Source organism: Calypte anna, chromosome 5A, assembly GCF_003957555.1.
Source record: "Calypte anna isolate BGI_N300 chromosome 5A, bCalAnn1_v1.p, whole genome shotgun sequence".
NCBI classification, from domain to species: Eukaryota; Metazoa; Chordata; class Aves; order Apodiformes; family Trochilidae; genus Calypte; species Calypte anna.
Window position 1 is genome coordinate 5,578,901 of NC_044251.1, and position 24,400 is coordinate 5,603,300.

The 24,400-nt window shown below is 38.5% G+C and overlaps 1 protein-coding gene across 1 annotated transcript in view; it reads left to right on the forward strand.

The window, feature by feature from the left end:
• MGA (MAX dimerization protein MGA) overlaps positions 1–24,400 on the forward strand; it is a 53,895-nt gene that overhangs the window by 26,020 nt on the left and 3,475 nt on the right. The window contains exons 9-24 of the mRNA XM_030451569.1: positions 107–464; positions 2,102–2,325; positions 3,187–3,327; positions 3,740–3,812; positions 5,236–5,765; positions 7,213–7,510; positions 9,153–9,788; positions 10,362–10,661; positions 12,039–13,747; positions 16,351–16,475; positions 17,883–17,934; positions 19,583–19,768; positions 20,479–20,590; positions 22,114–22,347; positions 23,369–23,545; positions 23,973–24,125. Of these exons, the coding sequence (XP_030307429.1) occupies positions 107–464; positions 2,102–2,325; positions 3,187–3,327; positions 3,740–3,812; positions 5,236–5,765; positions 7,213–7,510; positions 9,153–9,788; positions 10,362–10,661; positions 12,039–13,747; positions 16,351–16,475; positions 17,883–17,934; positions 19,583–19,768; positions 20,479–20,590; positions 22,114–22,347; positions 23,369–23,545; positions 23,973–24,125 (5,308 nt within the window). The remainder of the gene's footprint in view (positions 1–106; positions 465–2,101; positions 2,326–3,186; positions 3,328–3,739; positions 3,813–5,235; positions 5,766–7,212; positions 7,511–9,152; positions 9,789–10,361; positions 10,662–12,038; positions 13,748–16,350; positions 16,476–17,882; positions 17,935–19,582; positions 19,769–20,478; positions 20,591–22,113; positions 22,348–23,368; positions 23,546–23,972; positions 24,126–24,400) is intronic.

Consider the following 24,400-nt stretch of genomic DNA (forward strand, 5'->3'; position numbering starts at 1 on the left):
AATAGCAATTTTCCACATGCTTAATTTGATCTTACTAAAATGTATTCGTACTAAATTTTATTCATACAAAAAATTGAAGTGTCTGCTTGTTTAAAATTGTTTTTAGGCTTCTCTCAAAACCAAGCCTATCCACAAAATAATAAGACGACGAGCACCTCCTTGCAACAATGATTTCTGTCGTCTGGGCTGTGTGTGCGCCAGCCTTTTGCTGGAGAAACGTCAGCCCACCCACTGTCGCAGGCCCGACTGTATGTTTGGTTGTACCTGCTTGAAGAGAAAAGTGTTGCTGGTGAAGGGAGGATCAAAACATAAGAAAATAATGAAAAAGGCTGTACGTGGAAATCTTTTGTTCTGTGGAGCACAAGGGGAGCAGCAGGAGGACGAAGATTTGGAAGAAGAGGGTGATGGGGAGGAAGATGAGTTGAAGCTGAAAGATAAGAAGAAGAGAAAAAGGGTGGAATACAGTGAGTATTGATGGACAAAAGTGATTTGCAGTTTTGCAGAAACTTATCTTAGAGGGCATTTCTTATAGGATTTAGTACTAATGCCACTTCTAAATCCAGTAACTGGACGTGAATTTCAAGATATATCTGCAACATTTGGTTGGACTAGCACTTTTTTTTCCTTTTTTTCCTTTTTTCCTTTTTTCCCTTTTTTCTTTTTTCCTTTTTTCCTTTTTTTCCTTTTTCCTTTTTCCTTTTTTCCTTTTTTTCCTTTTTTTCCTTTTTTTCCTTTTTTTCCTTTTTTTCCTTTTTTCCTTTTTTTCCTTTTTTTCCTTTTTCCTTTTTCCTTTTTTTCCTTTTTTTCCTTTTTTTTCCTTTTTTCCTTTTTTCCTTTTTTCCTTTTTTCCTTTTTTCCTTTTTTTCCTTTTTTCCTTTTTTCCTTTTTTCCTTTTTCCTTTTTTCCTTTTTTCCTTTTTCCTTTTTTCCTTTTTTCCTTTTTTCCTTTTTTCCTTTTTTCTTTTTCTTCTTTTCTTCTTTTTCTTTTTGTCTTTTTTCCTTTTTTTCTTTTTCTTTTTCTTTTTTTCTTTTTTCTTTTTTTCTTTTTTCTTTTTTCTTTTTTCTTTTTTCTTTTTTTCTTTTTTTCTTTTTTTCTTTTTTTCTTTTTTTTTTCTTTTTTTTCTTTTTTTTTCTTTTTTTCTTTTTTCCTTTTTTCCTTTTTTCTTTTTTCCTTTTTTCCTTTTTCCTTTTTTTCCTTTTTTCCTTTTTTTCCTTTTTTCCTTTTTTCCTTTTTTCCTTTTTCCTTTTTTCCTTTTTTCCTTTTTTTCCTTTTTTCCTTTTTTCCTTTTTTTCCTTTTTTTCCTTTTTTCCCTTTATTCCTTTTTTCCTTTTTTTCCTTTTTTCCTTTTTTCCCTTTTTTCCCTTTTTTCCCTTTTTTCCCTTTTTTCCCTTTTTTTCCCTTTTTTCCCTTTTTTCCCTTTTTTCCCTTTTTTCCCTTTTTCCCCTTTTTTCCCCTTTTTTCCCTTTTTCCCTTTTTTCCCTTTTTCCCTTTTTCCCTTTTTCCCTTTTTTCCCTTTTTTCCCTTTTTTCCCTTTTTCCCTTTTTTTTTCTTTTTTTAATTCTTTGCAGAAACTACTTATCTTAGAGGGCATTTCTTATAGGATGTAGTACTAATGCCACTTCTAAATCTAGAAACTGGAAGTGAATTCCAAGATACGTCTGCAACATTTGGTTTTGTGTAACCTTTTTTTTTTTTTTTTTTTAATTTTTTTCACCATTTTGGGCATTGCTTAGTTGTTTATTGTGAACAAATAGATGGAGTTTCTTTTTTGATAATTCAAACTTTTGCTCAACTCTCCAAATATCTTTTAAGCCTAAGGATATGATTGCTGCTATCACTGTTGGTAATCTGCACTGTCATAATGCAGTTTTCTTTCCCTCTTATCGTGTGATTATGTAGAGTTGTGTTTTCCGTTGCTGTAAATGGCTGCATAGTTTGTTGACTTTAGTGGAAATACAGTGATTTACAGTAGTTGCAGATCTGGCTATGCTCAGAAAACCAAATTGGTAGAAATTTATTGCTTTTTTTTTTTTTGTTACTACTGTGTTAGATGGTATCATAAATAAGTTGTCTCAGCTTTCCCCCCCCCTCTTTTTCTCAGCTATCTGTGACTCAGAGCCAGAACAGCCCATCAGGAGTTGTCCACTGTGGGTGAAAGTTGAAGGTGAAGTAGATCCAGAGCCAATTTACATCCCAACACCATCTGTTATTGAACCAGTTAAATCTTCAGTACTGACCAACCCTGAAGCTGTGCTTTCTAGTAAGCACAGATCATCCAGTGGAGTGAAACCAAGCAGAGTGTATACTCCTAAACCAAATCCAGTGGTAAGAAAGAGAGATATGGGCTGTTTTGTTTTGATTTCTTTTCTTTTTATTGAAAGCTAAGCTGCCAAAATCCCCTATTCTGGACCACTGGAATGAATTGACTGTGTATCATATAACTCTTTAGCTACACTTGTATTCTGTTGAGAATTTACTGTAGCAATATGCAGGTGGTGAAAGTTGCTTATGATTCACTAATAGCATAATTATAAAAAATGCAGCAATATTTGCTATTTCTGGCAAAATTATTGCTGCTCCTGTAAATTATAAGCTGCATATATAGCTTCTATGATTTACTTGCAAAAAAATTGGGATACAGACTTACGGTGTTCACTGTAATTCTGGAGTCTTTTTGTTCTAGTTTGACATTTCACTGCCAATATTGGAAGAATCTGCATTTACTTCTCTCCTCACTAAAAATCACAACTGCAGCAGTACAGGAAGAAAGGCAGAGTTCAGCCTGGTTATGTCTGAAGAACAGACATACCAGAGTTGCTATTTAATGTATACTAGATAATGTTAAACAATGCTTGACACTTAGGGCTTGTTCCCTTACTTAGAAGAATATCTGAATGGCTTTGGGTTTTGGGGGTGATGGTGTCCCCCCCACCCTGAATATGTAATCTGGAAGCAAGAGGCAGACTGTGGGCTATGTGATACTAAAGAGGGGAGGTTCCACTTTAATTCCTAGATTTTTCTTTTTGACATCTTACTATTGAAGTATTAATATTGAAGTGCTTTTAAAAAGTCTGACTGTTCCATTAATCTAATATATTATGAATCTGAATGATGGGCTACGAATTTAATGTGTGTCATGAGTCTAAAATGTGGTTGTTTTGGGTTTTTTGTTTTTTTTTTTTATAGGTTCGAGAGGAGGACAAAGATCCTGTATACTTGTACTTTGAGAGTATGATGACTTGTGCACGGGTCCGGGAATATGAATGCAAGAGAGAGAGGAAAAAGCAAAAAAAAGAAAAAAGTGAGGCACAGAGCTCTAATATAAAGGTAAGATCTCACCCTGTAGCTAGCATGTATCATAGAACAGGCAGAAATGTTGAAAATGTTGAAGTAATTTTTTTCCCAGAAACTGTTACACAACATGACAGCTTGACTTACATTTGGTGGTGATAGGGCTGTGGAGCTTGGGGTTTAAATTGCCTAGCAGTCAGTGCTGGTAGAATTGTTATATAATTGTGATAGAAATTCTTGTCTCTGGAAGTTTCTGGCTGCCAGGTGCATAATCTTGTAAGGCTTAAGTTTTCATTGTTAAAAAAGCTAATTTATGATAAAAAATATAACATTGTTAAAGTTGGGATGCTTTATGATTTGGAGTGACAGTATGGTGGACTAGTTTTTTGTGATCTGATTTTAGTGTGAAAGAGATAGCAAGAGTACTTGAACTTCTTTCCTCCCACAGGAGCATGAACCAGAGCTTCAGTGTCCTGAGAAAGCAACCTGTGAGACAGACAAAGAAACAGATAAATCAGGAGGTAAGAGCCAAGTGTTGAGTATAATTCAACCTCTTGGTAGTACCACATTTCTGTGGGTCTTTTTCTTGTAGCTTTATTTTTTTGACAAGGTGCATCTATTGATGAAACAAAGGTCCATTTTCTGGGGTGTTATTACAATTGTCAATAAAAATCTTATGATGTGCTTACAGTTTCCTGTTTTCTTAAGCAGCTGTGTGTGTGCCATGTGGGAGATACATCAGGCTAAATATCCAGTAACTGCTGTTGCTCTAAGGTTAAAATTACCATTATTGTAGCTTGTTTAGCAAGTAAAGATCATACTGCACAGCAGACTTGTCTTGAAGAGTGATAATTAGATGCCTGGTCAGGAATGGAGATCACTGTTCATGGTTTGTCTTGGTTTTCTTTCCATCCTTTTTTGTCTTACTTTTAGTTTGTAATTACTGAAGGATTATAAATAAATATATATATTTATACATAAAAATTATAAAATAAATATCCAAGTGGTACTATGAGGATGGGATCCTCAAGTTCTCCACTCTAGAACTGTGTGGGATAAGGAAGCGCCTGTACTTCATTTGGAGCTGTTTGATGCTGAATTCTCTTAGTTCAAGTTGAAAGATTGAAGTTTTGTTACATTATATGTACTGGGCTTGATTTCTAGTTCATAACTAGACATCTGTGGTTTCCTTCAGCTTGCAGTGGCCTGATTCATGTTATGAACTTTAAAATGAGACATGGTAGAGGCATTGTATCATACATTAATGGAATATAGCTGCCTTTTTGAGATGATTTTTTTATTTCATTGTTTAATGTGTACAAACAGCACACTTTACATTTAAGGGTTTGAATGGAAAAAATAATACAACTAGTTGAAAATGCACATGAATTGGTAGGTGAAATTGAAATGGCCAGGACACAGGGGTAAACATCCTTACAGTTTTGGAAAAAGTGGCTTTGGATCTCTAATAACAACTAAAGGTCATGCTTCTGTTGTAAATCTTCAAAAGAGTTCTGCTGGTGGCATGTTTGCCCCTTGTGCCATTGTAGGACACTGGTCCTTTTCTGTCTTCAAGAGAAGTGCCATCTCTTGAATAACCAGTGATGCTTCCTGCTGCATGTTGTTGTTGTTGTTGTTCAGAGGTCTTTCTCACCTGTGTACTGGAACAACCCAGCTTTGTTTAGCTTGTGATGCAATGGGATACAACCTGAGATGGTATGGCTGCAGGGAATGAAACTCTGAGATCCAGTTACCATAGTTTTGCAGTGAGTTGTTGCTTGCTTTCGAAGCTCTGCGAGGGGAAGTGATGCTTTTGAACAGTTCTTTAACTTGTTGTTAAAGAAGCTGAGAGAAGGGTGGAGATGTGGGCAGAATAAACTGTTTGAATATCCAGGTGATTAAAATGCCATAGTATTGCAGAAACCTATTTCAATTCTTTCTCAGAGAAAAGCTGGTGTTCTTCCCGTAGCGAGGGGGATTCATCCTCCAGCTCCTATGTTCATCACACCACTCCAGCTGAACCAACCAAACTTATCGAGATTATTCCTGACCAGAGCTGGGAGGAAGATAACAGTAAGATCTTGACCATCCTGTCACAGCATATCAACAGTAAAGTGCCACAGTGCCTCAAAGTTGGTAGCTTCGTTTTTGAATTGGCTTCGGAACACAAGGCCCAGGATGAGAATCAACCTCCTGTCTACTCCTCCAGAGTGAAAATTTCAGTGCCCTCCTACCAAGGCAAGGATGAGAAGCCTGAGATAGCTGACTTGGAGACTCCTGATAGTGGAGTACCATCAGGACCATCACACACAACCCCAGAAAACCTAAAGTTCTTGCGGGCAGACAGATTGGACAAACTGCGGGAGAAGCTGCATGGAGGCAAAGGTTTGCCTTTTTATGCAGGGATTTCTCCTGCAGGAAAGCTGGTTGTCTACAAACACAAAGCTAATATCAGCCCCTCAGGCTTGATTCAGGTGGGTTCCTCTGCCTTTGCTGTGGAGATTAGATGCAGTTTCATCCAGTAGCCCAGAATTCCTTGAAGGGGAGAACACGCTTTAATTTGTCTACCTAGTCTTTGGCCTATCCAGAGAAGGATCTTGGTGTCTAGTGGCATTCCTGCTTCTCTCTGTCAAGATTGACTCAGTAATGAGAAATCTGATGGGCTAGCTGATCTTTTTGGCCATCTGGGTCTTGGTGGCCCAAGTACAGAATGTCTCCCAAGATCTTTTTGGCACTTTGGAAAACTCATTGCAGATGAATTTGACAGATAATACTTCTAAATGAATGGCTTTTAGGGGACACAAAAAGAATATTTTCTGAGGAAGTTTACACTGGGACAAAACTTTAAAAGTGAAACTTCTATTAGATATTTAATGGCTTTTGCTGCAGCTTATTATTAATCTTCATTAACACCCTGCATCCTTTTTGCAGAATATATGTTGTTCATCAAGAGACTTTATAATTCTGCGTTCAAAGTGGGTCCTTTCCCTGCAGATTCATGCTGCCTATTTGATTCTACAAAGTGGTGGTAGGACCTGTGGGATTAGGAGGAAGGTCTTTTGCAATCAAAGTTATTTGTGGTTATAGTAGCAACACTTCCAGAGAAGTCTGAATTACAAAATAGTAAGATTTATTTTCATGGTGCTTTGCAGATACGGCACCTTCAAAAAAAGAAGCTAGCGGAGAGAAAAAATGTAGGGGGAAGATTTCTTTGTTACTCAAAGTTGATCAATAAAAAGTCAGTACCATATTTAGTAGTGTGTATAATAGATTTGGCTTCTAGAAGGTGTTACCCAACAACCTGAAAATAAAACACAGCACTACCAAAACTTCCTATTACATAAAGCCTGACATTCCAGAAGAATGTTCTTCTCTCCTGTGCAGTTACCACTACAATTCTGAATATGGTCAGTTCATCATAACTTAATTACAGTATTGCATTATACTATGGGTAAGAAAAAAGAGCTAGTAAAGCTTCCACAAGCTCTTTAGAGTTTTGTCCCAATGTACATGACATAAGTATTCTTCTGTTACACTAGGTGTTAATTAGGTCTCAGAATTTCATCCAAAATTGTCCTCAGATTTGGGAACCCATTTTTATTTGGAACTGTAGCATAGATGAGGGGCAGGAAAAGTAAGTGCTAGCTTCACTCAGATTATCTAATTTCAGTGATTTCACATGCTCTTTTTGACTCCGTGGCTCTATTTGAGTCAGAGTAGCATCTAAATCTGTATTATAAAGACATCACAAGAGTTGTTTGAAGTTCTCCTGGACAGTAAGGAAATTAGGGATTCCCATTCTGAATTGCAATGTGTTTTTTTTTAAAAAGGACACTTGGAAGTCCCATAGAATGAAACGCCTCTCCAGAGGCAGTGAGTTAGCATTCTTTTCACAAAATTTCCCTTTTCCACTTTTTTCAGGTTAATGATAAAAGGTATCCTCAGGCCAAACTGCTTTTGGGACAGATGGGGGCATTACATCCTGCCAATCGGCTAGCAGCTTATATCACAGGCAGGCTACGACCCACAGTACTTCCTATCTCAGCCCTCAGTACTGTGATCTCCAAGGTAGCATCCCAAGGTAAAGCAGCTGCTTCTGAGACAACATCAGTCCAGGTGCCCACATCATCATCTCCCAAAACTACATCTTCCACCAGCACTACTTCAACCCCCACTGTGAGGAGACTGAAAACCCATGTCCCAGCACAGAGACAGATAGGTAGGTTGGAACTTATTACTGTGTTTTAAATTGCCTGAAGCTGAAGTAAAAAGCAAGTGTACAGCATTGCTGTTGATTTCAGTGCAACTGTATGTGTTGCCTTTGGCTGCGTTGCCTACCTAAACTGCTTCTGCAATGAATAACCTCTTTAAAGCAGAAAATTTTATTTTGACTTCAGAATAAGATTACAGATGTTAACTGTTAGTCACTTTACTAATGCTACTAGGCAAGAGACAATGAAAGAATGGATGGAGTCACGCTGGATGTTGAATGTGGAGATTTTTTTGTTTTGCAAGTTTCCTCATAATGATTTGAATTGCTTTTCATCAAACATCAACTTAACTTAAAATGAGTGAGGCTTTACTTTAATCTCTGGTTCTCCGGTGCCAGTTTTTCTGAATGAGGTTGCACTTATAATTGGAATTCTTGTCACCACCAAAGATGGGATAAGGAGCAGTGAAAGACAAGATGGTCCAAATCTGGATTAGCAGAGGTGTGCAGCCAATAACCACACCAGCCTGCAGTCTCATTGGATTTCACAAGCTAAACAGGGTTGGACATAGCACTTCCAATAGTATTGGAAGAAGCATGTGGTACATGTGTCTGAGTTGGTAGTGGTTATCCCAGCATGGCAAGAGAGGAGGAAGTTGCCTTTAACTGTTACTTTAAAAAAAGATCTGAAGAAGCTTTATACGAGAAAAGGATGTTACCTGTGTCCTGGCAAAACTTTTAACTTCTGATTGATTTTGTTTCTTTCTGCCTGAATTCTCATTGCCATGTAAACCCGTGCATTGTTTTTCTCATCCTGTAATAAAACTTCCTTTTCTGTGTGTTTATGCAACATTAAAGAGGTGGCTGCATTTCATTGATCGGTGAAGTGATTGTTGCGTATATGACTTAAGCGTTCTGGTATATTCTGTGTTAAAAACACTATATACATTAATTAACCACAGTATTTAAGTTGACCTTGCTCTGGAGTCTGTGCTGTTGCACTCAGCTGCGGGCATCTGGAGTGACCTAAATGCAGCATTTTGATCCACTGGTGCGCCAAGATCCACTGGAAAGGGTCTTTCCAATAGTGATTACTTCTCACTGGTTAAAATTTGTCTGATTCAGTCCTCTGTATTCAGTCACTGCATGAATGTCACTGCAATGAGAAAGGATATGGCAAACTGTACCTCCCTCCTGCCACCTTCCCTCATGACTGTTTAAGATGTGGATGCAGTAGACGGGGGATTAAAACCAAGAAGCAGTTGGAAAAATGAAACCTCATAGAAGCAGTTACAGGAAGAATTTGATGTTTAGAAAATAGTTTGAACCCATTATTTCACTCAAGTGTTTGTTTTTTCTGTACTATAATTGGAATTGTTTGTTCATAGTTTCATGGTAAAGGAAACCCTGCAAGACCAGAGTCTTTTGTGTGGCCAGGAAGAAATGCAACAAAAAGCTAAAGAAACGGAATAAAGCAGACACATTTCTAGTGTGTGAGGCATGTTCAGAACTGCCACAAGGGTTTCAATTTAGTTACAAGGTAAAAAGAAAACGGAGGTTCAGATTCATGCTGAAATTAACAATTGTAGCACCTGTAAAAAGGCAAAGAGGGAATCTATTAAAATTTTGACCTGCAAGTTTCTATTTGCAGCTGCCCGACCCTCACCCGGTGGGATGTTCGCGCAGTTCGTGATGAACAAGGCTGGAGCTCTCCAGCAGAAGATTCCTGGAGCAAGCACACGCCAGCAGCCCCTCTCAGGGCCACAGAAGCTCAGTATCAAGCCTAGCCCTATCATGGTGGTTGCTCCCATGGTTCCCTCAAGGCCATCTCCAGCTCAATGCACTCTCTCGCCTGTGGTGACTGCAGCCACCACCACTTCTCCAGCTACTCTAGAAAGTACTGCTGTGACAGCATCTACTGTGACCTCTCCCATCCAGACAAAAGCTAATGAACCTGACTGTTCTCCTTCTGCAATTACAGTTGCAGCTGCTCCGGCAACACCCGGAATCAACACCTCTACCACTCCCTCATCCACCACTCCAGCTGCCACTGTGAACATAAGCAAATCAACAGGGATTGTTGCACCAGTAGCAACCTCCTCATTCCCTAACACTGTAGTAATATCACCGACTGTTACTTGTCCTGTTGTCACTACACCCACTTCTACGGTTGTACTAGCAACAACAGCAATGACTACATCTGTAGTGACCACACCAACTTCCTCTGCTGTTTCAGCTCCAGTTATAATATCGGGAGTTAATACTCCTTCACTGAATGCAAGAAAAGGTAAGGCTTAGGTGCTTTGGGCTTTTACTACAACAAACACTGCCTTTTTTCATTCTGCCTTCTCATTGCTGGAACTTGGGCTGCAACTGTACAACCCCATTTAAATATAGATTCACTGGCTGACCCTTCTTTACAAAATAGAATAAGGAATGTAATCTCTTAAGTTGCTTGGGATTTTTTCTAGCCTGTGTTGGTAGAGGAGGAAAAAATGTAGGTTATCTGGTCAGTGACTGCTATGTAATGAGTTAGAAGTTGCTCATCTTTTCTTGCCCCAGAGAAAAGTATAGCACAGTTACAGTTACGACTGCTAGAATTTTACTGTCAGAGTCCAAGAAGTAGGTTTGGAATTAACTCATTAACATGGAAGTCTTCTAAGAACTGCATTTAAAAGACTGTTTTGATCTGGTTTGTTCTATGTGGGTTCTGTGAATGAAAACAAAAACAAAAAAAAAAGGCTTGAAACAAGTTTCAAGAAATCTGGGTGTTTCCAAAACATTTGTGCTTATTTCATTAAGCCTGTTCTATAGGCTGTTGTTTTAAGATGATTTTTATCCAATTTTTAAAATGTTTCAGAAGATGCTCTTCCACAAGCTCTAAGTAAGAGTCCCCAGAAGGTATCTCCTGGAGCAGACAAACGTGTGGGACCTCGGTTGCTGCTGATCCCGGTGCAGCAGACGTCTCCTGCTTTGCGGCCGCTGAACACCGCACCCCTTGTTCCCAGGCAGAGGATGGTCCTGCAGCCTGTCAGGAGTCCTGGTGCTATGAACCTCTTCAGACATCCTAGTGGGCAAATCATTCAGCTTGTCCCTCTGCAACAATTTCGACCTGCAGGTGCCCAGCCCAGTGTGCAGCCAGTGATGTTCCGCAATCCAGGTACCAAGTCCAAAATGTTTCTTTTTTGATAGACCTGTGTTTCTTTTTTGATTGACTTTGGAAGTGAACAGTGTAACAAATGTCTGTGTTACTTCTTTCCTCTGCTGGATCTTAGTCCAAGTTGATTCTCCTGGAGTAGTTAAAGAACACTAATACAACTTACATACCATCTGTCTAAAATACAGAATGTGGGTTTAATAGCTGAGTCACCAAATTTACCAGTTCTGTTGAGAAAGTAAAAGGGCTTCTGTGCATGTGGCAGTGGAGCCATGTCCACTGTACCATCAGAACTTAAATTCTGTGGATCAGGCAATTGAAAAATAATTACTGTTGGAGATTTAAAAAAGAATAAGCTGTTACCTGTGTCTCATTGGATGTCTTGCTCCATTTTTGTTGGGTTTGTGAGCTTGTTACAGCAGATATTCAGGCAAAATGTTACCTCGTAGTACAAAACTGCTGTGTTTTTTACCCCTTAGAGCGTGAGAATTAAAATAAGTTTTATTACCAGATGTTTCTCTAGTGCATAGATAAAGGCAGGATTGGAAGAAGTAAAAATTGCATGTGTCTGACAGAATATAGGTAGGATGCTTTATGAGCATACTGTTGCACATATTTGTAAATAAACAAAATATACTTTAAATGTGTACTTTTCAGTAGGATTTTTCTTCTGTTCTCCCCTTATAAAGAAACATCTTCAGGAGAGTGAGACAGAGTGGTGATGAAAAGAGAGAGAGGAGAACAAGTGTGTTATATAACAGAACTATGGGGAGGAGAGAAGATAATCCTGTGCCTTAGTTCAGATTTGAGCATGAGGTGTGATAAAGAATTGATTGGTCAAAAAGTTTGAATTCCTTTCAGGTTGGGGACTTTTGCTGTGCAAGATAAATCAGTTGCCAGTGGTAGTACTTTTCTTCCTTGCTTAGGGACTTACAAAACACCACAGAAAACTTCATGAAGGCGAAAAAGATTGTAGTGTAATCTTGTTACGGTTTTTCTCCATAGATGTCTTTCTCTAAGAAAAAAAGTTTTTTTAAAAAAAATTTTCATTTTCCTGTTTTCTATTAAATAGATATTAAAATGCAGAGGACTTCAAATGCAATGACTTACAATTTAAAAGCTTAATGCCAGAACTTACCATTAAATCTGCTAATTTTAGAATAGTTACCTGATGTATTTTAGTAGGGTGTTCCATATAAAAATTCAACAGTTCATCTGTCTTTATGCAGCACAACCTCTTCTACTGAAAAGTTGTGGTCCAAATACATGATTACATTGTGATCCTCAAGACAGCACTGGTTACTTCTAGTCCAGCATCAAATGCTAAAACTAAAAATAAAATTGTTTTGAGGAATTATTAATGTTTTGTTTTCCTTACAGGATCTGTTGTAGGGATTCGGTTGCCTGCACCTTCTAAACCTCCTGAGTCTCCTATGTCTCCTACTTCCTCTGTGTCTTCCACTTCTCCCACAAATTCAGCTGGGCAAACAGCAGTATCCAAGTTATCCCCTACCTCCAACCTGGCCACTCAAGCATCTTCCCTCCCTTCAGTAACAAGTTTTGTGTCACAGCCAGGCACTCTGACTCTGAGGCTCTCTCCTCCTGCTGCTAGCAGCATGACAAATCAAGCAGCCTCTGAATCTAAAGTAACCAGCAGCTCAGTTGGTCTGCCAGGCACTGCTACTAACCTCATACCTTTACAATCTGGTAGTTTTGCTTTACTTCAGCTCCCAGGACAGAAGACTGTGCCAAACTCCATTCTTCACCATTTTGCATCCCTGCAGATGAAGAAGGATTACAGAAAAATATGCAAGAAAGAGGACACGAGCACTACTCAGCAGAAGGGTGGGAAGGCTCCAAACTCAGATAAGGCTGAAGTTAGAGTGTCTGAGGCCACAGTGTCAGATACAAAACAAGAAGAAAATGAGTTGCCAATAAACCAGTCAAATAATGTTGAAGAGTCACCATCTGGCACAGTTGCCCCTGCTGGAAATTCCACTACATTACAGATGGTGGAGAAGGACTTGAAGGTGCTGGAGAAGTCTTGTGATGATAGTTCTTCTCAGACTGACGTTGCTGCAGATGTTGTATCATCTGACCATTCATATATCAGTGAGAAGCCAAATGAGGAGGAAGAAAAAGGGGCCCTTGAGGAGAAAGAGGATTCCGTCAGTTCAGAAGCTGTAGTGGAGTCTGTTCCAGCTAACTCAGAAACTGTCTGTGAGTCATCAGAGCAGCCTTCACTTGCTCCTCTGGATAATGCACATCCACAAAGTCTTGGGAATCAGGAGACTGCACAGGTGAAGACCCATGAGAAAGAGCAAATACACACTGAACAGGAAGGGAGCCCAGTGAAGGAGGAGGAAGGAGATGCACAGGCACAGATAAAACAGGAAAACGAGGCAAGTTCTGAGCAACCACAGAGTCAACAAGAGCACGAGGCACAGCTGGAGCACAAGAAGGAACAGAGAGAGACTGAAATGTCTCAGAACAAACAAGAATGCCAGGGTAGTGCCATGCTTCAGCCACAGTTGGAAAGGAAGGAGTACAAGGACTCCACAGAAGCAGAAAACAAGAGAGAAAAAAAAGAAATTAAGTCTGACATAAGTCCTGCAAAACAGCAGGACTGTGGTACAGGAGAAGAGCCTACAGTCAATACTGAGGAAAGCAAAGCAAACCTAGGTAGGCAGGAAGGCAGTAATAACAAAGAACAAGATGCTTTTGCTTGTCAAGAAGAAATGAAAACAGGTCATGATATTGTAACACATGTCAACAGTTCTTGGAGCAAAATATCTAGTATTGTACCTGCTTTAGAAATTAAAAGTGAGGTGGATGACAAAGCTGATACATCTGAGAGAAGTGACTTCCTGCCATCAGAACAGAGGGCACAGGAAGCCAGGCATCACAACAAGGGTTGTGTGCCCACTGTTGACATAACTACTGATGATATGGAAGAGGAAGAAGAGGAAGAGGAAGAGGATGATGAGGAGGAGGATGAAGAGGATGAAAAAACTGATGATTCTGCTGATGAGTTGCTGGATGGTGCTTCTGACTTCTTAAGTGAAGAGGAAATAGATGTGGAAAAAGTGGTAAGCATTTCACTGTTTCTGAAGGAATTATGTATATATATTTTTTTTTAATTGGCCAACTAACATGTAACACATGGATTTGAAAGACACAGTATGATGATTCTGTTCTGGACTTAAGTTTTCTTAGAAAGTCTAGATTGGGGTTCCAAGTGGAAATACCTTTTTTTTTTCTTCTTAGTTGCATGCTTTTTTACAGGTAGCATTGTAATGGCCTAGAAATTGTCCATTTTTCAGTTACATCGAGCAAACTGTGGTAGAACCCATTCTGTGTTGCCTTCCTGCAGTATTTACTCAACCAGCTTGGTTCCTTGTAATATGAGTTACCCTAAAATGTAGTAGCCAGTTCTAGTGTTTCTGTTACTTTAAGCTGATTCCTTGTACTTAGTTATTGTTGTCTTTACTTATTTCTGAAAGGAATATTTGAATCTCTCCTTAAATTCCTCTTGAAACATAGTAATACATTTCAGCACCTCTGGAAGTCAGAATAAAGTGATGTCATTAGTATAGTTAAGTTATGTTTAGATTTCAGTGATCATAGAATTTCCATCAAATTTCACCCCAGAATTAAAAGAAAACAATCCTTCCTACAACTCCTTGGTGTAGTTTTCTTGTATCAGTATTTGACTTAAGAAAAGAGTGCATTTATGAAGCTGAGGTTTTATGAGACAGTCAAATGGATGTAAGAAATAAAGTAGCCATTTCTTGATGATGTACAAGTGCAAAGAGAAAAGTTGAACTGAAGAACAAATAAATTAACAATAGGAGAGATCATATTAGTATCTTCAGAAATCTGAAAGTTTATTACTGTTCTTTAGCCCTTCTGTGTTACTGTAGTCCTCACAGCTGAAAACCAAAGCAGATTTCTTCTGACTGTATCCAGAGTTAACTCAATTGAGTCTCATCAACTCTGGCCTATGGGATTCTCTTTAACTTCCAGAAAAACTGACTGAGCTGTTCATATTCCAGCACACAATGCTCAGGAGAGATGATAGCATCTCACCTCTAGGAAGGCGGGGAAACTGAAAGCAGATATCATTTTTGGAAGCTCTTTCATACTGAAAACTGGGTTGTTGCTATCTCATCTCGAGTTGGACAGTGACAGTTTGGTAACTCCTGGACCTTCAAGAATTTCAGCAGAGTTATCACTAGGTTTTGAGAACCATGGTTATTAGGTGCCTTTTATCTGATAAATATTCCGAACAAGGTAGCCTTGGGAATCTATTGATAAGCCAACAGGTAATAATATAATGTCTAGGTCAGAATAGCCTGTTACCAGGCTATAATTTTAAAGATGTATTTTCTTTTGTCCTGCAAAGCTATGATGAAATGAAAAAATAATTATCAGAGATCATAAATGTTTGCTTTGGAAGAAACTTACTATGCAAGTTTTAACTAACGTGTCTGGTGAGCCAGATTAGGGTCTGTCTTTCCCATAAGCTCACACAAACATGAGTAAACTGACTTTGGTTCTAGAGCAGTAAAGTGGAAGAGTGAGATGTCAAAGACTGTAAAAACCTGTCTGCAAGTCTTGGTTTGTTAGTCTGTGCTGCCCACAAACCAGGTTAGCACATCACTGTCTAATGGAGGATACAGTTTTAAACCTAAATATGCAAGTCTGTCATTTCTTACTCCGGAATGTACTCTTTTATCAGCTTAGTACTTACAAAACAGGCTGCCCTGGTATTGTTACTCTGACTCCTTAAAGTCAGATCATATAAACAGACTACTAAAGAGTGTTTATCTGTTTCATTAAGATTGTGGAAACATACAAACAAAGTATATACACATGTCCACTAGTACTTTTGTTTAGCTCAAATACTGATGACAGCTCTTTCATTGGTAGTGTGAAATAGTGATTGTTTTAGTTACTCAGGAAATAGACACTAAAAACCCGGAAAATAGACACTAAAAACCCAGTCCAGATGATTGTTACTTCCTTGCTTATCTGTAGTAGCTATTACCATTTCTTTTTTTTGTATGTTTCCCCATACTGGTTGTCATTGCAGTGATGACTTCATCCTTCTTAATTTTGCATATCCTGCTCTTCAGAATATCATAAATCCTTTAACTATTGGGCAGCATTTTGGAAAGAATCGAAACCATACTCTTCATCATGCACGCCGTTTACTGTGTGACTCAAAGAAGCCTGGCATTTAGGTGTTCTGACTGTAGCTGTCACCATTACCAAGGTGATACCTTTCTCCTCTTGTGTCAAAAAATGGTAGTTAGCAAGGGTCTGCAGTAGTAGGTTGTAAAGGCAATTTAATCTTATTTGAAACAGAGGAAAACTCTGCCCTGTGAAAACTCCTTACCTTGCCCATAGTAAAAGCATATAAAAGTAAAAAGATATTTTATTTTTTTTTAATGAAAATCCATGTTGCAGAGTTGCTGGTAAAAGGAATTTCTTGAGGAGACAGTGAAAATAACCACCTGCTTAGCACTGTTTTATTGGCCAGTGTAGCTGGAGATGTTAATTCTTTAATGGTTCTTAATGTTCTAATGTCATCTCTTTCGAGATTCGAGTAAAACTTGTTTTGGCCTGAGTTCTACTGCTGAGTAGATACTCATTTTAAAAAAACAAAACAAAACACAAACTGTTCCAGGATGTGTGTGAATACAGTGAGGATGACGAGCAGGTGGACGTTGAGACCGTGGAGGAGCTTTCAGAGAAGATTAACATTGCCCGTCTGAAGGCCACAGCTGCTCATTTCCGACCTTCCAAACAGAAGTAAGCATCCTTGGAGAGCACTACAGTTCTTTATTTTATTGATGAGCTGGCATTGAATGAACCCCTTAAACAGCAGGTTTAAAAATGATGGTAAGATAAAGCAAGGCTTGTTTCAGGTCTTCCCGAGCACTGGTGCTTCCCAGTGTCTGCAAGGACGGGGCTGTCAGAACTAAGAGTAGGTTTAAAGTGTCTTAACTTTTTTGTCTTTTTTTCCCCCTCTAAATTTGTTCACGGTGATGGGTGTCTTGTCATGTAAAATTATTATGAGTGAATTGCCTGCCTTCTTGCAAAATGAATACGAGCAGGGTCATAGTGTTTTTAAATGTGATTTTGCAAGCTTTGTTTATTCTTGCTGGTGGACTTGTTTTTGGGGGGTTTTTTCGTTTGGGTTTTTTTGTTTGCTTGTTTGTTTTTAAGGCAGAATCAGTCACTGGCTTAATCTCTAATTCTGTAGATGAAAGTTTTGTCTTTGGGATCCTTGGCCCAGGGAAGAAAGTATTTTCTTATTTACATATAATCTGCCACTGTTGAATATCTCCACTTTTTGTTGCTCTGTTTTTGTTTGATTGGCTTTGTTATTGTTGCTGCCCTTGTATTTATAATTACAAGATGCAAAGGAAAAACATGGCTTGCTTGGGATATTTAAAGACAGTTATGACTATTTTGCGGTTTCACCAAACAAGAGAATGGGAAGCATTGCATCCTTACTTCTTTTTGCTAGAAGATTTTTTTCTTTTTTAAATATTAGATTTTTTTGTAAAAACTCTTTAACAGCTCTGTTGGGTGATACTATGTACCTCCTAGATAGTTCTTGGCAAATCTCAACTTTTATCCTTAGATGGTGACTTAGCTATAAATTATGAAGATCTCTCTGAGAGAGAAAAGAGATGTCTGTTTCATTAAAAAAAAATCTTTCAAATATATATTGTTCTCTATTTTCTTGAAGCTCCTGAGATAAAAGGAAGTTGTTGTTATATATTAGGATAGCAGTAAACATGATGATTTTGGTTGCTTGTTCTTAGTGGGGGAGGGATTGCTCTTCCATCTCTGAATCTGTGTTTTCTAAGAAAAGAACCAAAACATACTTTAAAAAAAAATTCTTTATGCAGCTAACAGTTATGGGCTGAATTTATTCTCTTTGACATACAGTAAAATACTTTGCCTTTTGCACTTTGGAATAATTTTACAGCTTTCAGAACAGCTGAATTTTTTTTCCAGGATGATGGCATTGGAGATAAAAGTTCAGTTTCTCAGGAAAGCTCAATAATATTTTGCTTTCACGTAGATATGCAAGGAAGAGTTAATTTCAAGGGATAAGAATGAGCAATTCTAGGCTGTTGGAATTTAGTTAATGAGGACAGAGTGCATGAGATTAGTGTTGGGAAAAACTTTTTACCTTTCTTCCAGATACCATGCTCGTAATTCTTCGGATGAGAAATTTTCTGAAAAATCTGCAAAGGTATATATATGTTTGCTCTCCTCTTTCCTTTTGGTATCACACCTCCATTTTAAAGATAAACTTTCATCTCAAGTGCAGCTCTTTAACATGATTTATCTACCTTCCATATATTTATAATTAAATGCAGGAAACCAAAATGTGTATGTGAAGGGAAGGGGCTCAGTCCAAATATTGCTGAAGAAGGAGGGGTACTGTTGGGATCAGTGGTTTTCCAGTTCAGCTTTATGTATGAGAGGATTGTCTGCCTTTTATTTATTAGCATGTTTGCTTAGATTTTGTGTAGATTTTTACAGCACACATAAAATAATGAACATGTGAGAAATGCTTTTATTTGTCAAAGCTGACAGAATGTGGAGTTATATAGGCACAGCACTGGGTGAAGGATGGTTAAAACAGTGGTTTAAATGATAGGTACTTTAGCAAGCTAAAGGGAATGCAGAATCCTTTTGAACCAAAACTCACTTGCAAGCCTTCTGAAGCTTGTGCTGTATTTTAGGGTGGCTTTGAAGCCAGTTTCACTGCCTGCCCATTGTAACCATCTGATGTGCTTGTTGTCTAGAGCTACCTGCTGGGGTGGGACTTTGAGGTGGAGGAGTATGAGCCTGGTGTATGTTTTGTACAGATAGTGTGCTTCTGCTTGAGGTGGAGCTGGGATCCAGGATGTTCTGCCTGCCTCACCTTCCTGGTGTTGCTCTTTTCTCTGCCCATGAAGTTGCTGCATGAGGCCCTTCCTTGGAAGGAACCTGATGCCCAACAGGAGAACAAATGCAATTGCAGCCTTACTGTGGCTCAGTCTGAGAGCAAAATGGGTGTTAAGAGTCAGGTTCCAGGAGACAGGTTCCTCCTAAGGCCAGCAGGCTGGGGTATCACTGGACCTGAGGAGACTTTTTACTCATGTGCTTGGGTTTGGAACAGACCTAAAACGGCATAAAAAATGTGTTAATACTACTTCTAAAGTACTACTTCCTCATGATAATATTGTACCACAGTTGTACATTTGTGATTGTACAATTGCATAACTGTAGAAAACCTATAAAAATAGTGATAAAATAACAAACCTGCAAGTCTGTAGGGGTCAGTAATTACACTCATTGTCTGCCTTTTTTGAAACAAATTCTCTCTCCGTCACTTTCTGTTTCTTGGTAGATCTCTGGGGTGCTAAGTTTCAGTGCCGTCTTTCACATTCTTACCTACAGTGTCTCTTTGCCCTAACCTGTATGTGCTGAGGGAACAAAAGAGCAATTGAAGCAGTTTAACTCTGGGGGAAAATAAAAAGTGCCCTCTATTTGATGTGACCGTTTCATTCGTAGACTTTTTTGACAAGCAAACAACCAAAAAATTGGCTCAAGATGTCTGGTTTTGCCATAATCCTGTGATTTACCTAAATAGCTTTGCACTGCAAAATTTAAAAGCTCATGAATGGAAGGGATTGGTGATAATAATTTCCTTTAGGGTTGATTTGATTGCATTGGTCTTTTCTTATTGGTCAGCATTTCATGCTTAATTACTTCTGTTTCTGACGCTGAACTTTCGTGGACGTAATAGCAGAATAGCATGACACGAAATCTTGAGGTGCATATAGAAACCTTGTAGATCAGGCATGCCTTGGGTTTTTTTTATTTAAACTTGTCAATATGGTTACTTCCAGCATAAACGTCGATTCAGGGGCAGGAAACTGAAGTCTGAGGCAGAAGCCTTCGCTCATTACCGGCAGACACACACTGCAAACGAACGCCGACGACGCAGTCAAATGAAAGGTCTCTTTGAAAAGCTGAAGAGAGCTCTGGGCTTACACAACCTTCCCAAGGTCTCAAAAAGCTACATTCTTAAGCAAGTAAGTATTTGAAATCTTGACTGAATCTGGAGAGAGCAATGAAGCTGATGGGAACCCTTTGAGTCATTAACGGTGAATTGAGATTTTCTGTCACCTTTAAAAGACTCGGTAGAACAAAGCAGTATCTGAAAGAATCTGTGTTCCTAAAAGCTTAATTTTTATGTAATGGATACATATTTTCAGATCAGCTCTTGTGTTCTTTCTGAATTTAAACATGGAAGGTTATGCCTTAATCCCTTAGTGATTTGCAGTGTACATCAGGCAATTCTGAAATACGCTTTTTTTTTTTTAAATGAAGAAGATAGCATTTCATTGAGTATTATACTGACATTAAAACTTAATTTTAAAGATGTAGATAAAAGGAAACAAAGCAGAAGTTGTAAATACATGATTATGCTTACTAGATGTACTGTGAAATTGTGGGATAAAAGTTAGTGTTTTTATGGTTGGTTGGTTTTGGTGGTTTGGGTTTTTTTGGGGGGTCATTTTTATTTGTTTTGTTTCGTTTTCTTTTCTTTAAAATACCTGAACTTTGGAGGTAGGACAAGTGAGATGATATAACATGTTTTCAGTAGGGAGAGCTGGCATTACATGGTACTTCACATGCTTTCTCTGAGTTGGAGTTTCCCAAGATGAAGAAAATACCTAAACAAATGTCTTATTTTGTGTTTTGTTGGTCTATAAAGTTGTTCCCTGACTCTTCTTCCTAGGCCTATGAAGAAATCCAAGGATTGACTGATCATGCAGATAAACTCATTGGACAGAAGACCTTACTGACACGCAAACAAGATGTGTTGATTCGAAAAGTATCCACACTTTCAGGTGAGACTGTTTTTGGATCCAGACTAGCTGGAATAATGAAACAAAAGGCTTTAAAAGAGTTGGAGTGAGTGCTGTGATCCTCTGTTGATGCAGGTGAGTTATTAGTTGACATAAAATTTAGACTCTCAACGCCAAACAAAGACCTGATAAGCTTTGACTTTGTGACACACTTATCATGGTCGTAAGAACTGCTCTTTGTTTACTTTATGCCTAAAGGAAGTGTACAATGATCTCTGTGCTGCAAGCCACAGGCTTGGGTTCATGTGCATTGGGATGCATTAATGGGACTTAAAAAGTCACTTTGTTCTGTTCTTGGTCACTCCCTGAAACAACTTTTTTGCTCAGTGCTTCGCAAGTACACACCACTGATCAGTACCAAAACCTCTGATACTTTGGTCAGTTTTGCAAATAACTATCTTGTCCTGCTTTTCTGAGAAGTTCTGGTAGTGTCTAGAAGGCAGCTCTGTCCATAGAACAAAATTGCAATATATTCTGAACTGCTACTCATCTAGGCTTTTCAAGACAAAACCATGTTGTATTTATTGTGGTTTTTCTGTCTCATTTGGAGGTGCAGGAAAGCTACAACACATGTTCAGCCAGTGCCAAAATGTGTCTGGGCAAACAAAACATCAGATTATTCTTGTAATGTTTGTATTGTCTAGAAATGAAACCAGGACTTACCTGTAAAGGAGTCTTGAAAGATACTTATATCTTGTGTATTTATGTGAGTCAGCTCATGAATATTTTGAGGCACATGGTAAAAATAACATAAAGTGTTTTATTGAACCATGACCTTAATTCAGAAATGTATGGGAGGCCTTTTGGGCAAGGGATGAAAAGAAATAACTTCACAAAGTAATTTTTTGATCTGCATTCCTAGTGAAGTAGCTCAAAACTGATGATGAAAAAATGCTGTTCAGAAGAGATAGTTAAATATAGACTTAATTAAAGATAGACCCATGGTGTCAGAAGATAAATACCAAGCAGGAATCAAGCCAGCATAGCTAAATTCAACTTTGATCCTATTAAATTGTGTGCATCTGCAGAAAACAAATTACTTAAAATACTTTTGTTTGTTCAAGGTTACAGTTTTCATTTTAATGATATACTGTATGTGAATTTACTTCCAAATGTTGTTCAAACTACAAGGTCCGTTAGTCCCATGAAATATTACACCAAGTAAAGGTAACATTTTGTCTGGTAGCCATACATTTATCATCAAGAAAGGTGTGAGGGCTTTTTTCTTAGCTGTGTGTATTTTCAATACAAGCTGATTTCTGCTCATGAAAGTTGCAGATAAATTCCCAAATGTATGGATGTTTCTGAAGGGGAAAAAAAAAAATATCTCAAAACAAATAGGTAATTACTTCCCTGTGTTTATTAAGGATGCTGTTTACTTAGTGGGGTGGGGATTATTTATTGTATAATGGCTAAATGGTGTCAGTAGATTTTTAGTTCTGTCTTCAGCTCTAATTTTGAATAGAAAGCTTGAAGATCCATTGACTCAGATAATTCTTCTGCAGGAAAGACAGAGGAAGTTGTCCTTAAGAAGCTAGAATATATTTATGCCAAACAAAAAGCAGTAGAAGAGCAAAAAAAGAAGAAACAAACAGAGACAGAGGAAATTCCTGTAACCTCAACTGTTAGCACAAAGCAAGAAGGATCTTCTGCTCCCTCCAGAGAGCCAATCCAAGTGGCTATGACCAATAGAAGAGGAAAGCCACTGATACTTGCCAGAAAAAGTGTCCGTACCACAGGTGGGCTGAAAGTGAATCATGTTTTGCGTAAAAGGGAGACAGACCCCATGGGATGGCAAAATACTTGGCTAGATTGTTTGTTCAAGCACCTTCATTCTTGAAGCAGAATTGAAGACAGGACCAGGAAGTAGCCATCCAGTAGGATTTCAGTAAGGATGAGACCAGCACTACTGAGGTCTTCAGATGAATGACTTCTGAGTTTTAGAAAGACAGGAAGTAATTTCCTATTTTGTCCTTGAGTCTCATGCAGTTGCACTGCAATCTGGCAGTAATTTCTGAGGGTCAAGGGTGATTCTTCTGCTGACTCATAACCTGAAGCTCAGTCCCCCAAATACTGGAGTTGCTTAAATAGATTGTTTTCAAAACCTCTCTCTAACAAGCTAACTCTAAAGGTGGTGGGAGACTTGCTTTTAAATGAGAGTTGTCAGGCACTTGACAATTCTTTTTAGAGCAGAGACATTTTGTGGAAATATTTGGCATTTGTGGAGCCTGTGCACATTAAATGTAGGAAGAAACAAAAGAATGGCATAAATCCAAACTTTCATGGTACTACCACTGTAATATGCTAAGGATGTGATGATGTTTCTTATTTTTGGCAATAAACAGACCTCATTTGACATCATCTTGACCTTTTATAAGCAACTGATCATTCCCAAGCCTCGTTTTTGTCCAGTCCTGGGGAAGTTTGGCATCAGAATTCAGATGTGGCAAGAGAGAACTTCCTTGCTTTCTTTGGACTGAGCAAATCCCCTTTATAATTTCAGCAAGACTGTTCTGATATTAGATCAGGATGCCACTCTGGAGAGCTACAATTATTACACTGCAGAACAAGACACTACAGACTTGCTCTGTCTGTGTAGGTGAGGTTCCTGCAGCCTGCATAGCTTCTGTAGCAGCTTTGTAAATCTTCTGTCTAGAGTTCCTTCCACAAATGCACTTACCACTTGATTTCAGGATATCATTTGCTATTAAGGGTGCTATGTGAGAATAAATTACTGATTTCCATACTTCTTTTTTACAGAGGACACTTCATCCTCTCTTTCATTAACTGCTGCAAACCTAGTGATGACTCCACAGGGGCAGGTGCTGACACTGAAGAGCCCACTGGTACCAGGCCAGGTAGCAGCTGTTCCTTCCACACTATTGCAAACTGAATTAAAGCCCCAACCTGTCAGCCCTGCCCTGACAGCACAGCCAGGTATGATTGTGTGAGAACATGGTAAGGAAAGTCAGTGTGATGCTGCTCATGGATGTGCAGAGCACTTTACAGAGTAACTGTTATTTAATTTTTGCACTAACATTTTAATGTTTTTTTACAATGAAAGTGACTGAGGTAGAACCTGACTCTGGTAAGAGAGATTTGATACAATTAGCTCAACTGATCAGCTTATCAGCAAGTAAACAAAGTCTGTTAATTTTTTGCTATTCCCAAATTAGGGAAACCTAGGGAAGATTTCTTATTCACCTAACCAATCTGTATTTCTCTATTGTATCACTTCTGGATGGTATTACCATGTAAGGCCTTGCCTAAAAGTGCAAAGCTCTTATTTTCCGGGCTTAAGTAAATATCTGAAAGGTTCTTGTACCCACCTCACACCCCCCCCACTTCCCCTTTTTTGGATAAGGTCTTGCTTCTGTGATGATTCAGCTGCCAGGATCAACAGTTCCTGTCCAAGTAAAAGGAATCCTTGCTAACTCTACCATTCCCATTACACTATCAATTGTTTCTGGAAACCCAGCACCCTCAGCAGTAGTGTCCACTACAGAACCCCGTTCAGGTAGGCTCTTGGTTGTTTTATGAATCTTTTTTGATTGCATGCAGGAAACAATTCTTGCAAAAATAAAGGTAATTTTTTTTCTCACTAGGAAGTTATGATAGGTATGTATTACTGTCTGAGTATTCAAAGAAAATCACAGTTCAATGTTATGAACTGTTCAGAGGGACCTCCAGGACATTACAGACAAACATTCATTTGCCTCACTGAGCCTTCTTGCCCTCACCAAAATCAGAATAAGTGGGGGCTGGAATGTGTCCATTGTGAAATGCACCCTT